The 17,879-nt window shown below is 40.6% G+C and overlaps 1 protein-coding gene across 6 annotated transcripts in view; it reads left to right on the forward strand.

Annotated features, from left to right (window-relative positions):
- The first annotated feature begins 1,925 nt into the window (after positions 1-1,925).
- The window catches only part of PYROXD1 (pyridine nucleotide-disulphide oxidoreductase domain 1), a 34,591-nt gene continuing 18,637 nt past the window's right edge, over positions 1,926-17,879 (forward strand). Inside the window, exons 1-6 of one of the 6 annotated variants that reach the window (XM_051850851.2) lie at positions 2,266-2,413; positions 4,693-4,773; positions 7,826-7,946; positions 11,743-11,862; positions 14,492-14,620; positions 16,518-16,591. In XM_051850851.2, the coding sequence (XP_051706811.1) occupies positions 11,791-11,862; positions 14,492-14,620; positions 16,518-16,591 (275 nt within the window). In that variant the 5' untranslated portion in view covers positions 2,266-2,413; positions 4,693-4,773; positions 7,826-7,946; positions 11,743-11,790. Of the gene's footprint in view, positions 2,463-2,497; positions 3,470-4,692; positions 4,774-7,825; positions 7,947-11,742; positions 11,863-14,491; positions 14,621-16,517; positions 16,592-17,879 lie in introns of those variants that run through there. The other 5 variants (XM_070049471.1, XM_051850850.2, XM_017343344.3 and 2 more) reach the window with 5 other exon arrangements.

Raw genomic sequence — 17,879 nt, forward strand, 5'->3', positions numbered from 1 at the left:
CTGTTAGGTTCTCCTCCCATCTACACCTATTCCCTGCCACCTTCATCTGGGAGCTTGAGGACCAAGCTTTTCGAACTCCATAAAGGAAAACAGTTGTCACGCAGGGGAATCTTGACCTTGGACATGAGGCAGTCTTTAGGATAACAGGATAATCTCATGCTCCATCCACTTCCTAATTGATTCATCACATCTTTGATGAACACCTGCTACTTACTGAATGCTGCAGATACAAAGGGAGGCAAGCAAGTATCCCTGAAGGTAAGGCATTTATGGTGGTGGTGGAAGGTGGGGGGCCGGGGATTAGTAGGTAGTTCAGATAAAGTGGATTAAGTCTCAAATCAAGGGATGACACAGGAGCTATTGGAATACATAAAAGAAGATAGATAGATCAGTCCTGAGGATATTACAAAAAGCTATGGAGGGGAAGCAATGACTTGATGAAACCAAAGATCAGTGAGGAATTAGCCAGAGAGAGGTATTTGGGGAAAGCATTTGTGCAAATGCTTAGAAAAGAAAGAAAATGGCACATCTTGGGAGCTGCAGTCTGGTTTCATCTGAAGGAAGCACATGATCTCACAGGAAAATAAACTGGAGAAGTAAGATCAGATCTAAATGCCTTAAAGTACTACTTCCTTGTCTTAGAAATGCTTTGATTATCTAAACTAGAAATCAAAAGTTCAATCACCTATTGAACTTCTTACCACTCAACTTAGTAAATCAAAGCACAATGACTTATGGGTATAAGTAAATATCTGTAATTAGATATGTAAGTGGTAGGTTTTCCTGTTTACATAGAATAGTTATTCTCTGGGTTTAAAGAATTAAAAGGGGATCAGTAATCAATAGTTTTAAAGTAAGTTACTTAGAAGTAGTACCTTTTTTTAAAAAAAGATTTATTTATTTGAAAGGCAGAGTTACAGAGAGGGAGGGAGGGAGAGAGAGAGAGAGAGAGAGGCCTTTTATCTGCTGACTCACTCTCCAATTGGCCACCAATGCCCAGAACTGCGCCAATCCGAAGCCAGGAGCTCCTTCTGGATCTCCCACATGGGTGCAGAGGCCCAAGGACTTGGGCCATCTTCTGCTGCCTTCCCAGGCCATAACAGAGAACTACATTGGAAGTGGGGCACCCAGAACTCCAACCAGCGTTCATATGGGATGCCAGCACTGCAGGTGCAGCCCCACCTGCTATGCCAGTGTCGGCCCCTAGAAATAGTATCTTAATATTACCACAGGAGCATAACTCCTAGGAAAAGTATTAAATGAGACAGGAAAGGTAACAGTAAATAATGAGATACTATAGTAGATAATACAAGTATGGCACAGTAACAATAGTCGAAAATAAATTTACTTATTTCTCAAACACCACACACATGCACACAAGGTCTTAACGGTTAAAATAATAACAGGTATATTTGGGCCAGCGCTGTGGTGCAGCAGGTTAAAGCCCTGGCCTGAAGTGCCGGCATCCCATATTGCCGCCGGTTCTAGTCCTGGCTGCTCCTCTTCCAACCCTGCTATGGCCTGGGATAGCAGTGGAGGATGGCCCAGGTCCTTGGGCCCCGGCACCCACGTGGGAAACCCGGAGGAAGTTCCTGGCTCCTGGCTTCAGTTCGGGGCAGCTCTGGCTGCTGTGGCCATCTGGGGAGTAAACCAGTGGATGGAAGACCTCTCTCTCTGTCTCTGCCTCACTGTGTAACTCTTTCAAATAAATAAAATATATCTACAAAAATAAATAAATAACAGGTGTATTGCAGTCTACCCTCACACAAGATGTTATTTATTTGAAACCTGGGAGAAACAGCGTTTGTTTTATTGCTGGAAATTTTAGATCAGCTCAAAATTGGACGTGAAAACGGTAGCCTTTTAGGGAACAATTCAATAGCACTACCTGGCCTTGGCCCTCGTGAAATACGTGCTTCCACGAAAAAGAACTCTTGATGAGGAGGAAGGGTGGCGATCAGATAGTGTCCGGAAGCGTCAGATTCCTCTGCTACACGTGCGCCCGAAAGCCTCCTTCCATGATGCGCCACCCCCATGAATATCATGAATATTCTGCCCCAGGAGTCTTTCTCCAGAGAAGCTGTTTGCCAAGCCGCTTTTAGAGACCCATCTCCTTTCTTTGTTTTTGTTTTTGTCTTTGTCAGATTCTCGTGGAAAAAATATATTCAGGCGTAGGTATTATTAAGCAAGGCCGTAGATACGGAAACGCGACCTACAAGCCTAAGCGAGAGACTAAGTGTGAGCTCCCGGGCACCCGTAGGTCGGAGTCTCCGGATGAGACCCGGAACCGGAAGTGTGCGTTCCGTGGCGGCTTCCTCTCCGGGAACAGAAATTCGCGCGGCTCCCTGAAAGTGGAAAAACACCGGGAGTCCGGGGCCATGGCGGCAGTGGGCCCTCCCGCGGCGGCGGGGAGGTTCGTGGTGGTCGGGGGCGGCATCGCGGGCGTGACCTGCGCGGAGCAGGTAAGGCGGGAGCCAGGGCGCGCCGCCGCCTCCGCGACCCCACGGCGGAGGCCCTGCTCTCTCCTGACCCCGGGTTTGTCACTGCTTCCGGGTCCCCTCGGCCGCGCCGCGTCCCTGCGCCCCCACCCGCTAGGAGCTGGGAGGGAACCGACCCGGCTCTGAGCCCTTTGCAGAGCGCGGGCGGGGTCTGTGTGCCGGGACGGAATGTTCAGCCCCGTTTCCTGGTTCCTGGACCTTGTTCAGTTTCCACGGAGCTGTCAGATACTATTTCTGACTCGTGAGGAAACGCCCGCGCACGTTTCCCGTGCTTTGAACTCCGAAGGAAGGGAGACTTCGTAGCTAGTAGCACTTGGTAAAACAGCCAGCGAGGGTCGAAAACAGGGAGTCTGTTTCTGACCGGATCGTATCTGTCCACATAGATGTGCGTTTCCCCCAAAATATCAAAAGTGTCCTGTTGATACAACGCAGGCAATCCTTGAAGTCATACATAGTGCAAGAAACCCAGAGGTGTTTTGTAACGTACATCTTCGCATGCGTATTGTCCGGGTGTTCACGCTTAGGATCCCTGCCCTGTGTTGAGGGCAGAGTTGTGAATGTAAACAGAGCGTGCCTGGTGCGGACACCCTGAGTGTCTGGGACTTGGTCTCGTGGGAGAGACATGATAGATCTTGTCTTCGGTGTGCTGTTAGCTTAGGGGTGCCTGTGGGGTTGGTAGGGAGTGAGTGGAGGCAGAGCTGTCTTTTCTCACAGGCGGTGTCCTTTTATCTGTGGAAGTTGACAAAGCAGGAGGAGGTAGAGCATTGCGCAGGGAGGCGGCAGGAGTCTCCAGTGGAAAAGCGTCACCCGGAGCCGCAAACCAGGCGCCCGACCATGAAGGGTCTAATCCATGATGCCGAAGAGTTACGGATTGACAAATAGCCGGATGATTGTGAGCAGTGGAGTAAAGCGAGCAAATGGAAGGCTTTGGAAGATGAGATGTGTTGACTCTTTAGGACAGAAGCAGTGTGGTAGGTAGTGGTATATGAGGCTGGGAAGCGGATGTGAAGATGAGTTTTCAGTAGCACAGTTCTGGGGACCTGATCTAGCAGTGCAAGTTGAAAGAAGAGAGAAAAATTAAAAACACATACAAGGCGAAAAATGGAGAGAATGATTATTGTCAAATACTGAAGAAAATTCAGATAAAAAGGAATCCCCCGTGGGGCTGGCATTGTGGTGCAGCAGGCTAAAACCTTGGCTTGCCACGTACCCCATATGGGCACTGGTTTGGTGCCAGCTGTTCCAGTTCTGATCCAGCTCCCTGCTAATGCACCTGGGAAAGCAGCAGAGGATAGCCCAAGTCTCAGGGCCCTGCACCCATGTGGGATACCCAGAAGAAGCCTGACTTCAGCCTGGCCCAGCCCTGGCCGTTGTGGCCATTTGTGGAGTGAACCAGGGGATGGAATATCTCTGTTTCTCCTGGTCTCTCTCTGTGTAACACTGTCTTTCAAATAAAATAAATCACTCTTTCAAAAAGTAATACTCCCATGAGTTTTAAGGGTATATAGGTGACGTGACTATGCTCGGTGTTAGTGGCAGGGTGGGGGTAAGCCAGGTTACACTTGGTGGAGTTAGGGAGCCAGAATGTGAAATCAGAAAGTGCTTTCAGTAACTCCGAAGTGAGAATGAGAGAAGTTACAGCAGGAAGAAAGCAGTGAAACATTAGCAAGTTAGGTGTCTGCATTTTTTTTAAAGTTAGTATTAAAGTAGCTTCATATTCCCAGAGTGTACTGGTTGGAGGAGGCAGCAGAGGAGTGCCAAAGCACTTGGGAAAAATCAGAGTAAGATTCTAGTGTTTAATATTGAGAGCGTAATTTTATCCTGTTGAAGGAAAATGCAAATATTATTTTAAATAGAAGTTGGTGCAGCTATAAAGAAGGAAGGTCATTTTTATCACGTCTTGCTCAGGATGTCTTTGTTAGTGTGTAGTGTAAATGTAATATTCATTTGACCAATATCAGAATTTAACATTACTCACCAATGCTCCATAAGTATGAATAAGACCCAGCATAGTGGGTTTTTTTAAATTTCCTAGGTTAATAACATTATTAAGATTGCATTATCCTTTCCCCCCACATTTATCATTTATTATTATTTATTATACTTATAATATTATATATTATTATACTTATGTATTTATTATACTTATATCTAAAATTATTTGCCACAAATTTTCTCTCTTTTTAAAACTAAGTTGGCTCTGCAGTTTCCATCAGAAGATATCCTCCTGGTAACAGCATCTCCTGTTATTAAGGCAGTTACAAATTTCAAGCAGGTAAGAACCTTCGTATAAATTTCTTAGTATTGGGAAAAAATGCAAAAACTTGCCTAACAGGGGAATAGCACTGCTTTTTTTCCTCTTGACAAGTAATGGTTTTATATATTTATAGTATACAACATATTTTAATGTTTGTGTGTTGTATACATCTCATAGCTAACTCAACTATTTAACATATGAATTACCTCATATTTATCTTTTTTGATAGTGAAAACAATAAAAGTTCTCATTAATTTTCAAATATACAATCCATTGTTATTTACCACAGTCACTGATGTAGAGTGGATCTGTGAAATTTTTTCTCTGGTCTGACTGAATTTCTGTGCTCTTTGACCAACATCTCCTGATCCCCTCTAGCTCCCACCCTCTGATAGCCAACATTTACTCTCTGTCTCTGTGAGTTTGACTTTTTACACTCCCCGTATCCGTGTGAGATTGTGTGGTGTTTGAGTTCTTGCACCTGGCTTATGCCACTTAACCTAATATCCTTCAGATTTATCCCTGTGGTCATTTCCTTCTTTCAAGGCTGCAAAGTACCCCATTGTATAAATATACTGTATTTTCTTTATCCATCCATCCGTTAATGGACACTTAGATTGGTTCCATATCTTGGTCATTATGAAAAATGCAGCAGTGAACATGGGAGTGCCCATATCTCTGTCAGGTGCTGGTTTCATTTCTTTTGTGTATATAGCCAGTAGTGGGATTACTAGATCAAATAGTAGTTGCATTGTTAATTTTTGAGGAATTCCCATACTGTTTTCCATAATTGCTGCACTGATTTACATTAGTTTGCACTAATTTACACTGCTCTTACCCGTAGTGATGAGGGTTCTTTTGTGCACATCCTCACCAACATTTGTTATTTTTCATCTGATAGTAGCTTTTCTAATAGATATCTCATGATATCTCATTGGAGTTTTAATTTGTATTTTCTCCATTGATTAGTGATATTGAGTGTTGCTGTGGATTTGTTCTGAGAGGAGGAGTGTGGTGGGGGCAAGAGGCACGGAGTCACCACACAGACCCCAGGAGCCAGGTGAAAGCAGGCCAGAGGCTAGCAGACTGTAGACTTGTTTATTTCAGTTGGTACAGCAGCTTATATAGCCAAGGCAGCCAATCCGGTCAGAGGGCGGTCTGTGCTCTAACCAATCACAGCCTGTTGCCAGGCAGTTTCCAAAGCCATCCAATCACAGCCTGTTTGCCAGGCAGGCTCCATTGTCATGTGGTTTCTGAAGCCATCCAATCACAGCCTGTTGCCAGCGGCCATCTTAGCATGGCCTTCTCATTCCACACAATGGAGCATTTTTTCATAGGCCTGTTGCCCACTTGTATGTCTTTAGAGAAACCTCAGTTCAGTTCCATTGCCTGTTTTGAAAATCCGATTGTTTTCCCACCAGTGAGTTTGAGTTCTTGGTGTGCTTTGGATATTAACTCCTTACCAGCTGTGTGGTTTACAAATATTTGCTCCTATGCTCTCTATGCCTTACTCTCTTGTTTCCTCTGTAATGCAGGAGCTTTTCAGTGTGACATAATCCAGTTTGTTTATTTTTGCTTTTGTTGCCTATACCTATGGTGTTACATTCAAAAATGTTTGCCCAGACCTCTGTCAAGGAACTTCCTCCCACCTTTGCTATGTTTTCTTCCACTGATGTTATATTTTTGAGTCTTTCCTTTAAGATGTTAGTCCATCTTGAAGTGGTTGTTATATAGTTTATGAAATTAGGACATATTAGTATGTGAGATTTGCATATAGACATCAGTTTTACCAGTACTATTTATTCAAGAGAGCATACTTTTCCCAAGTACTTTTCCTTGCTGCCTTTATCAAAAAATCGGTGGACTGTGTACATTTATTTCTGGGCTCTCTATTCTATTTCATTAGTCTATGTTGATGAGGAAATAAGACTGCAGCCAAGAGACAAAGTAAGGAAAGTGGACCCTCAGGCAAAAACCTTGCAAAGCGGCTGCTTGCAGTTGTCTGGTGAAGCAGCTGCCAGTTACCTTGTCTAGGGAGGGAAGATGTCCTAAGCTCTGCTTTCTGTAACTCCAGTCATAAGTCTGTCTCATAAGTCTGCACCAGGTATCTGTTTTATAAACATAATGGACCAGCCAACTGTTGGAAGTGTGGTCTTAAGTCACATGGACCAGTTCTCCCTAAGTAGTCCTAAGTCACATGGGCTGCAGTTTAAACCTACCAGTGCTGTAATGGTTAAGGTATGATGCTGATTAACCTATAAATATTTTAAGAAACCCAAGTTCGAGGCTTAATCTTGAGAAATGACTCTCACTGAGCCTACTAGCATTAATAAACTGTTTTCCATCCTCTACTGTCTCTGATGCCTGTTTGAAGGGAGTTTTCCTACCCCAGATTACTTTAACAGTGCTATGCTGTTTTAATTGCAGAAAGTTTGTGGTAGATTCTCAGATCTACTGGCTTTGTTTGTTTTGTTCAACATTGCTCTGGCTATTTTAGGATGGTTTTTCTTATTTCTGTGAAAAACAGCATTAGAATATGGACAGTTTGACAGTATTAATTCTTCTAATCTGTGAATGTGAGATATCTTTCCATTTATTTCTGTCTTAAATTCCTTTTATGAGTGTTTAGTAGTTTTTAGTATATAGTTCCTTCACGTCCTTTGCTAAATTATTCATAAATATTTATTTTTGTAAATGAGATTGTTGATTTCTTGGTTTGTTGATTTATTAGTTAGTTGTTAATAAGAGAAATGCTACTGATTTTTGTATGTTGATATGGTATCCTGCACCTTTATTGAGTTTTATTATTTGCAACAGACTTTTGGTGGCATCTTTAGGGTGTTCTTTATACAAGATCCTATTGTTTTCAAAAAACAGCTTAACTTTTTGCTTTCCAGTTTGTATGCCTTTTATTTGTTTCCCTTAGAGGAAAAGCTTTGCATTTTCAACCATAGAGTGTATTAGTTATCGGTTTGTTTAATAAGGTTTTTGGAGCCAGTGTTGTGGCATAGTAGACTGTGTCTACACCTGTGGCACCTACATCCCATAAGAGTGCTGGTTTGTATCCCAGCTGCTCCTCTTCTGATCCAGCTCTCTGCTGGTGGCCTGGAAGACAAAGGAACATAGCCAAAGGCTTGGGCTCCTGGCTCCTGGCTTTGGATCAGCCCAGCTCCAGCTGTTGAGGCCATTTGGTGAGTGAACCAGCAGATGGTAGTCTTTTTTCTCTATCTCTCCCTCTTTCTGTAACTCTACTTTTCAAGTAAATAAATAAAATCTTTAAAAAAATTATGGCTTTTATTGTGCTGAAGTACATTGCTTCAGTACATGATTTGTTGAGATTTTTTTTGTTGTTGTGAAAGGATGTTGAATTTATTGAACACCTTTTCTGTATCTATTAATATGATCATATGATCTTTTAACCTTCATCCTGTTAATGTGATCTGTCATGTTTATTTGTTGAACCTTCCTTGCATCCCATGGATAAATCCTACTTGAGTAAAGTGAATAACACTTTTAATTGAATCACTTTCCTGGTATGTTTTTAAGGATTTTTGCATTTACATGCTTCAAGGATCTTGGCCTCTGATTTCTTTTTCTTGTAGTGTCCTTTCTGGCTTTTATATGGGGTATTGCTGGCCTGATAAAAAGAATTTTCCATCCTCATCAGTTTTAGGAAGTTTGAGACAGATTTAAGAAGTTGGTAGAACTCGGCAATGAAATATGGTCCTGAACTTTTATTTGATGGAGGACTTCTTATTACTGGTTCAATCTTGCTACTGGTTGTCGCTCCCCCTCTTTGTGGAGGAATGACACAGGACCCTGCACTGTTCTTTTGTCTGCTCGGCCCTTCCCGGGTTTGCTGCTGGTTCTTCCCGGGTTGGCTGCCATCCCTCCACCTCCGTGGAGGGGCGGGCCCCCCTGCCACTTTCCCCACTTCCGCAGGGGAGCGGCACACCACCGGCTGGCTCTCTCGGGGGCTGCTCAGGTGTTCCTTCAGATAGATATTCCTGGTGCATGTTGTCTTCTCCTCCTTTATAGTCCTTTTCCACCAATCCCAACTCTGCTACCCACACGCCGAGTACGCTGCTCTCCTCCAATCAGGAGCAGCTCCTGCAGCTCAATCAAATTGGCAAGAGGCAGCTGCGTAGAAGTTGTTTACTCCCTTCTCAGCGCCATATTGTGGAAGAGCAGATGCATAGAATAAGTCTTAATTCCAGTAACTTAGTCTAGTCCGAGTTGCTCCCCACAACTGGTCTGTTCATATTTTCTGTTTCTTTATGTTTTAGGCTTGATAAGTTGTGTGTGCCTGAGAATTTATCCATTTCTTCAAGGGTATCCAATTTGTTGGCATGTGATTGTTCATAATAGCCTCTCTTAATCATCTTTTGTACTTCTGTTTATTATAATGTCTTCTATTTCATTTACTATTTGAGTCTCCTCTCATTTTTTCTTAACTAGTTAAACTTTGTCATTTTGTATAGATCTTTTTTAAAAAAAAAACAAGTGTTGATCTTTTCAGTTTTTCTACTCTGTTTCATTTATTTCTACTCTGATATTTATTTTCTTCTTTTTCCTGGCTTGTTTTGAGCTTAGTATGTTCATTTTTTATTTTTGCATAGTATAAAAATAAATTTTTTGAGAATCTCTTCTTTTTAATTGCTGTAAACTTCCCTCTTTGCTTTAGTGGCATCCCGTAAGTTTTGGTAGGTTATATTTCCATTTTTGTTTGAATCAAGGTATTTTTAAATTTCCTTTCATATTGGTTCTTTTTTTTTTTTCTTTTTTTGACAGAGAGACAGTGAGAGAGAGAGAGAGAAAGGTCTTCCTTCCATTGGTTCACTCCCCAAATGGCCGCCACGGCCAGCGCTGCACCTGTCCGAAGTCAGTAGCCAGGTGCTTCCTCCCTGTCTCCCATGTGGGTGCAGGTCCAAGCACTTGGGCCATCCTCCACTGCCTTCCCGGGCCACAGCACAGAGCTGGACAGGAAGAGGAGCAACCGGGGGCTAGAACCTGGCGCCCATATGGGATGCTGGCACCGCAGGCGGAGGATTAACCAAGTGAGCCACGGCACTGGCTTCATATTGGTTCTTTGGGAACATGTTTTATTTCCACATATTAGTGGATTTTCTGCAGTTCCTCTTATTATTGATTTCTAGTTTCATACCATTGTACTTGGAAAAATTATTTGATGTCATTCTTTCTAAATTCTTAAGACTTGCTGTGTGACCTGTCTTGTGATGTCTCCTGGAGACTGTTCCACATGTATTTGAGAAGACGGTGTGCTCTGCTGCTGTTGCACAGGATGCTCTGTTCGTGCATGCTAAGTCCATTGGTCTGTAATTCATAGCCAGTGTGTCCTCTTTTTCCATCTTGGTGATCTGTCCATTGTTCAAAGTGGGATATTGAAGTTCCCTATATATTGCAATATTTCCCTCTTTAGGTTTGTTAATATTTGCTTTATATATTTATGTATCCTGATGTTGAGTGCCTATAAATTTGTTATTTCCTCTTGATGAATTGACCCCTTTATCATTAAATAATGACTTTGGTTTAATTTTAGATTTAAAGTATTTTATCTGATACAAGTGTAGCTACCCCTGCTCTTTGGTATCCATTTGCATGGAATATCTTTTTCCATTTTTTCACTTTCAGTCTATGTGTGTTATCATACTGAAGTCAATCTCTTATAGGCAATATATAATTGGATCTTGTTAGTCCATTTTACCACTCTAAGTATTTTGTTGGCAGAATTTAATCCATTTATATTCAAAGTAATTACTGATAGGTGAAGACTCTTTCCTGGTTGTTTAATAAATCTGTTGTTTGTCCCTCACCTGCTATCTTCCTTTGTGATTAGATGACTTTAGAATAACCATATAAAATTTTTTTATATACTTTGAAATTTTACATTGCAGCTAGTTTTAAGAAACCATCACTTACCCGATTTTAGTATAACATCAAAGAAAAATGTACAGTTATCTGAAAAATATGCTATTTGTGAGGCCAAAGTGTCTTCCTGTACTTCAACCAAAGCAAAATATTACTGTTGTGTGACAAAAGGAGTTTAAGCAAAGAAGCAAAATGGAAGATACTTCTGTTAAGCCATATAAAGAGATTGGCTAAGATATAAACCAATGTCATTCTTCTCACTTGCTTTGGAAAATACTGTTATTTTCATTGAAAGTATGTCTGTAAGACATGTGTTAGACTTACTACTTTTAAGTGAATTAAATACTTAGAATTTTTCTCAGCTGTACTTTCTAATGTGTGTTGCTAGGCACAGTTTAAGCAAAAGCTCTTCGGGGTCTCGATAATTTGTAAAATGTAAAGGGGCTTTGAGGCTAACAGGTTTGAGAACTTCTAGAACCATGTGGTAGGATTTTTATGCAGTGTCTAAGGAACAGCTGAGATCAAACACCAGTCCGCATGGTTGAGTGGTCCTTCTCTAGCAGACTGTGTACGGGACTAGAGAAGTCAGGTAGTTTGGTCTATGATTGGAGGTTTGGAGGCTGCTTAATGGTTAAGGATAAGAGAGCAAAGAAGCAAAGGGTTTGGGCAAAAGGCGAAATGATCCACAGTGCAATCTCAGCCAGTTAGGAAGGAAAGCAAGTCCAAGGAGCTGAAGGTTCTAGAGAACATGGAAGAAGCACCTAAAGACTCTGTTGGAGTAAGGTCAGTGAGAAAGGGAGAGGGCCAGCTAACAGGGTAAGGACATGGGTAAGCTGTTCGGCTCAACCATACACAAGTAGGTGGTGTTAGCCCTCCTTGTATGGTCAGGAAACAGACTCAGGGACTTACCTGACGTGCCCAGGAGTGGCACAACTAATATGCAAAACAGATGCTAAAATGTCAAGCTTCGTCTTCTTTCCACTGAATATAATGCAGTTGGCTATCTTATTTTGTGACTGTTAAATAGTGGTATATAAAAGCAAATGAGAATATTTTTGTATTTAAGATACATATTTTTTCCTCTCTGATCTGATACAGGTTTCTAAAATTTTAGAAGAGTTTGACGTTGAAGAACAAGCAAGTACCATGTTGGAAAGTCGCTTTCCCAACATTAAAGTTATACAATCCGGAGTAAAGCAACTTAAGAGTGAAGAACATGTAAGATGATTTTTTTTCTTACTGGCATTTTCCGTTGTTAAATCTTGATGAGGCTATACATGCCTGCTTTTTTACCACAATGCCACAGTTAACATCGGTTAAGCCCCTAACATGCAAAGTTTGGTGACAATGATTTCCATTATTTTTAGAAAAATATATACTTTTTGTAAGTGTATTGGGATTATGTAATTAGTTTGGCTTGCATGTTAGTTTAACATTTCAAATTACATTAATGTCCACTATGTTTTAGATAGTGCATTAGGTGTTGGAAATCACTAGGTATAATACCTGGTACCTGCTCCTAGGAGCTGTCAAGAATATAAACCATACTATATAATTATATGGAATGTCAAAAATGCAGTCATTGAAACATTATCAAAGTCCTGAGACTAGGGAAGTTGTGATAAAGAGAAACTTCAAAGAGGGAATAATGTTTGAGCTGGGTTTTAAAAGGTGGTAAACTAGGAAGGGGAGACTGCTTTTCAAGGACCCACGAAGGAAAGAGGCACTTGTAGTAGTGAGGATGGCAAAGGGATTGGGAGTACGAATAAGGAAAGGAGATTGGCAAATAAGGCTAGAGAAAGAAGTGAATAAGATTGTAAAGACTTTTCAGGAAGTTGAGCTATTTAATGGAGAAATTATAAATGATTTTAATTTGGGCAGGGATGATAAATGGATTGTTTTAAAAAGATAGGTCATATAGCAATGTCAAGGATGACCTGGGATGTTGCAGGTGACTAGTGGCCAACAACAACATTAGAAGGCAGTTGTGCCAGGGAGTACAGTGGAGGATGGCCCAAGTCCTTGGGCCTTGCACCCCATGGGAGACCAGGATAAGTACCTGGCTCCTGCCTTCGGATCAGTGCGGTGCGCCGGCTGCAGCGCACCGGCTGCGGCGGCCATTGGAGGGTGAAACGACGGCAAAAGGAAGACCTTTCTCTCTGTCTCTCTCTCTCACTGTCCACTCTGCCTGTCAAAAAAAAAAAAAAAAAAAAAAAAACCAGTTGTAAGAGTCCAAAAGTGACCTAAGTCCTGAACTAATGCAGGATCATATAATTGCAAAGAATATGCCAAAGTTCGGTGAGATTTCTACTGCACAGGGGCTTCAGAAAGTTTGGAAAATGTGTATATCTTTTAATTCTGTTCCCACAGATATTGAAGCCCACTTAGAAACTCAGCAGGGCTGAATATTCCCTTGAACATGACAACGCCTAAAGCAGTATCAGGAACAAATGTCATCACATGATTTATTAATAACCTCAGATGAGCTTTGGCTGTGCCAAATGCCTGTCCTGAATTCTTATTTTTTTAAATTTAGTCAGTGCATAAAACTAACCAGAGTTTCCAAAAGAAGACAGATATAAAATTTCTTTGCAGACTGGCCATATTTGATTTTTGGTTTTCTGTTATCTGTTATGTAGCTGAAGAGTTAAACTGGGTAATAAATGTCTCACTGTGATTTGCCAAGTTTTGTGCATCCAACATCAAAGTGTTACCCCTTACCCCATTCCAACAAAGCCAGTGTCTCTTTTACAATTGCTAGAGTTAAAGGTTAACATGGTTTTTCATTTTTCTTAAAAGGTAATTGCCAGAAAAGAAAATGATTACGAGTCACTAGATTAGAGAATCTGCTCTTGTGCTTAGTTAGCTTTGTGGATGCTGTAACAAAGCCTTGAAAAAAAGTTGCCAAAAAGTATTTAGTGTGGTGGTAAAGTGATTATTTGTGCTCAAAAATATATAAATGTCTTTTTTTTCAGCACTTAGAATCTTTATTAGATTAAGAAGACATATTGTAAGCTCTTTTGTCCCATACTGTTCCCCTGTACCCATATCAAATGTTACGGTATGATATGATTGAAGTAACTAGGTCTTTTTTTTTGTTTTAATAAAGGATCTATTTATTTATTTGCAAGTCAGAGTTACATGGGGGGTGCGGGGGTGGGGGGTGGGGTGGAGAGAGAGGTCTTCCATTCAATGACTCATTCCCCAGTTGGCCGCAATGGCTGGAGCTGTGCTGATCCGAAGCCAGGAGCTTCTTCCAGGTCTCCCACAATGGGTGCAGGGGGTCCGCTTAATACCCAGGCCACAGCAGAGAACTGGATCAGAAGTGGAGCAGCCAGGTCTTGAACCGGCGTCCATATGGGATGCTGGCGCTTCAGGCCAGGCACCACAGCGCTGGCCCCACTGGGTCTTACAGTCATTTTATGGAGGTCAGAAATCTGTAGCAAAGTCTTTCCCTTATATAATAGGTCAAATGCTCAATTTTAAATTTTCTTAAAGCTTAGTTTTTAGCCTGTAGTTAATATACATTTCTGAACATCTTGAGGTTCCCTTAAGTTTTATCAAAACTTTGTGTATACCTCTTCATGCCAGGGAAGAAAGACTAGTTTTCAACAGGTTGTCACAATGGTTCATGACCCGAAAATGATTACGAGTCACTGGATTAGAGAATCTGTTCTTGAGCTTAGTTAGCTTTGTGGATGTTGTAACAAAGCCTTGAGTGCCACCAAGAGGCAACCTTAACACAGTACTTTTCACGTATTTATTAAGCGAATGTTGTATTTCAAGTGAGCTTGTACCCATGTATAATAAATGTTTCCCTTCTTTTCATTGCTGTGTGTATTTACAGTGCATTTTAACAGAAGATGGCCATCAGCATGTGTATGGGAAACTCTGTCTGTGTGCTGGAGCAAAGCCAAAGTTGATCTGTGAAGGAAATCCTTATGTGTTAGGCATCCGTGATACAGACAGTGCTCAGGTAACAGGGTCAAGGTTGGATCATGGGATGGGAACAAGAAGATTCCTGCCTTATACTCTCCTACATCTGAATCAGAGTGGTCTAGTTACCATGTTAGTCCCTGAATTCTAAGAGCAGAAGGGCGGCTTTTCTTTCATGATCTTTAAACCTGAAGGTGATCATGTTTGATTACTTTCAATTTCAGTTCACTTTTAGTTGACAGTTTAGGTTTTAGTTCAAGGTGATATTTTATGTTCTTTTTTTTTTTTTTTTTTTTTTGAGATATCCTAAAGGCTGTACTGTACTGAATGTTACAACCTACATTATATACACATTCATTACTCTACTTTGGGAATATAGGATTTGCAATGTAAATAGTGGAAGAGTCTTTTTCCAAAAAGGTAAAGCATATACAGAATTTACAAAGATTACTCTGTATCCATAAAATTGAAAGTCAAAAGGTTTTAATGGTCTGAAATGATAGAATTTTGGAACTGAAGAAGTCACTTGGTTTAGTCTTCTGCCCTAGAACTGATAAATTATCCTAATAAGGCAAGCCTTCTGTCTGCAGATCATATAAGTACTTTTGGTAATTAATTTGAGGGGTTATTAGCCCTCTTTGCCATTCTTCCTGGGGTTCTCGCATTAATTTTTCTTACCTGGAGCTCACAGCGGTTGTCCTGTTGCATGAGGCAAAATATTTTATATTCTTTAATGTTTTCTTGCAGCCTATCCTTTTTTAAATTAAATAATTAGGAATTTAGGAATAAGCTAAAAAACTTAACTTTCTTGTGAACATTTTTGGTTCATATTACTGAGAGTGAGCTCACAGCTGTTTAGCTAGGACTTCTGTGTACCTGAACTCACTTTGCTCTTGTGTGACAGTTATTCCCACTTTGCATATAGGAAGCTGAGAGTAAGAGATTGAGTATTTACCTGTACTATAGTACCTATTAGCTTTATCAGACACACAGTGTAAAGTGTAAACTCATGTCTTTTATTTCTATGCCTGGTAGTCACTAGAGATCTTTGTTAAATTGTCTGCTACCCTCAATAAAGAATTTTATAGGAGTCAAGTTTAGTGGTTACTTTATTGAATATTATCAATTTGGTGGCCAGTTTAATAGAAATGGTTACTTAGTAGTAGGAGAAATTTATCTGTTCAGAAGTCTTCATGGAGCAAAGGGGCAGTTCTGTGCTTTTGAAATGCCAGGAGAATGAACACTGCCTTCCGTAAGCTCACCATCACCTTTTGGGAAAGTGGTGCAGGCATCACTCATATTAAAATGGTGGTAATGGAGCATTATCGTCAAAAACTATTAGACATTATTATGTGCCTAGTACTCCTAACAACTAATGTATATTAATCTCACCTAATCCTTACTTAGGAGATGTAGTCATTTATTGTTTGCATTTACAGCTAAAGAACTGGAGGCGCAGAGAGTCAGTGAGCAACTTGCCCAGGATCACCCAGCTAGGAACTACAAGAGCCAGGGAATCCAGGGAGGTGCTCTTAACCACTGTGCTGCTTGCTTCTCACCCCTGTTAAGTTCTAAGTGTTAGATGACTCTAGGGAAACAGCAGTGGTGAAACTAGAAGAATAGGAGTAATGTTTGAATTGGTCAGATAGTTGGAAACATGATAACCTAATGACAGTGGGATTCTTAGTACTCTACATGTACTGTGATAAAAGGCAAGGAAAATCAGGGGAGGCACTACTATTGGGACAGCTTGGCATCAAACACAAGGGAAACATTTGTAATATTAATGGGAAGGGTGCATCCTGGCAGAAGGGGATAGTGAGACTTACTGTTCTCTTGTAAATTCAATAAGACACATTTTTAGAATATTTTTAAGCTTGCTTCAGGTAATAGCCATTGTTTCAAAACATTATTTCATTATTTTCTTTTTAATACAGGAATTTCAGAAACAGCTTACCAAAGCAAAAAGAATAATGATCATAGGGAATGGTGGTATTGCACTTGAATTAGTGTAAGTATGTTGTTAAATACTATTTAAGAATTGTTCTGTGATTCAAATGATTATTGGCAGACAAGAAACATCTTTGAAATATCTTTGATGACATTTGAAAGTCAAAAATGGATAATAATTGCTTTCCTATGTTTTCAAGGAGACAAACTTTAATTTTTACCTTTCATGGAGTACACAGTTACAGAAATTATTGGAAATAAAATGCTTTAGGTGTCAGTGGGTCATTCACTGGTGACTGGCTGCATTTGACCTGTGGACGTGTTTGATAAATAGTACTGTGTTTAAAAATTAATGGAAACATATGCACCTTTAGAGATGTTTAGTCACAGCTCCACCATTTTTTATTGCTTATATCTATCTTGCTTCACTCATTTTTGTTGCCTGGGTGGCCAGTGACATCCAAAATTGTTTGTGATTTTTAATTCAGGATATGTAGCTTGGGAAATGTGTGCACATTAATTAATATGAAATATTTCATCTTAAGATGATATTTCAAGTCAAAAAACATTGAGAAATACCCTGTGGTGGCCTGCAGAACATCAGTTCCCTTTCTTTGTGATTTTATCTGTTGTCTAATGACTGACATGGAATGATCTGGATCCATTTTAGAACAGAAAGTTGGGTCAAACAACACAGAGGACAAATTTGTATCAAAATAAGACATTTGGCAAAGCTCTATGTGTGCTCACCTGCACCAATCTCAGCTCTCAGACTAGGTTTATGCCCTCTCCTTTGGAGGATGGTCTATCCCGAGGGCTGGCAGTCATGGCTATGGTTGTGAAGGTTATGGCATTTTATGGAGAAATGCAGAAAAATCAGAGACAAAAGCATAATGTGGGCTAAGAGGGGCTTCCAGTCATGACATACACATGACCTATTTTGGCTATTATAAAAGGTGTCAATACTGTAATTACTACTTACACTTAAAAGCTTTGCAGTGTTCAAAAATACTCAGTCTGACAACAATTAAATCTCTCCCTGATTTCCTGCAGGTTGGAGATTGAAAGCTAGGAAATTGGGTAAAACGATTAATACTATGTTGAGTATCCCTTTAAGAAGGATCCCATGTAGTATTCCTCTCTGAGTATTGGTCCTCTAACTGTTTGTCATAAAAAAAAATTATATTATCTAAGCCCCGTCTACTATGTAATTGCCCTGTTTCCTATAAAGCAAGTACGAATTTTCTTCAGTTTACTTTTATTTTAGGTGTCTCTGTTTTCTTTTTTTATAATACAGGTTAATCTCACCTTTGCTTTACAGGCACAGTTTTTTGGTAATTTCACAAAAC

Source organism: Oryctolagus cuniculus, chromosome 9, assembly GCF_964237555.1.
Source record: "Oryctolagus cuniculus chromosome 9, mOryCun1.1, whole genome shotgun sequence".
Lineage (NCBI taxonomy): Eukaryota > Metazoa > Chordata > Mammalia > Lagomorpha > Leporidae > Oryctolagus > Oryctolagus cuniculus.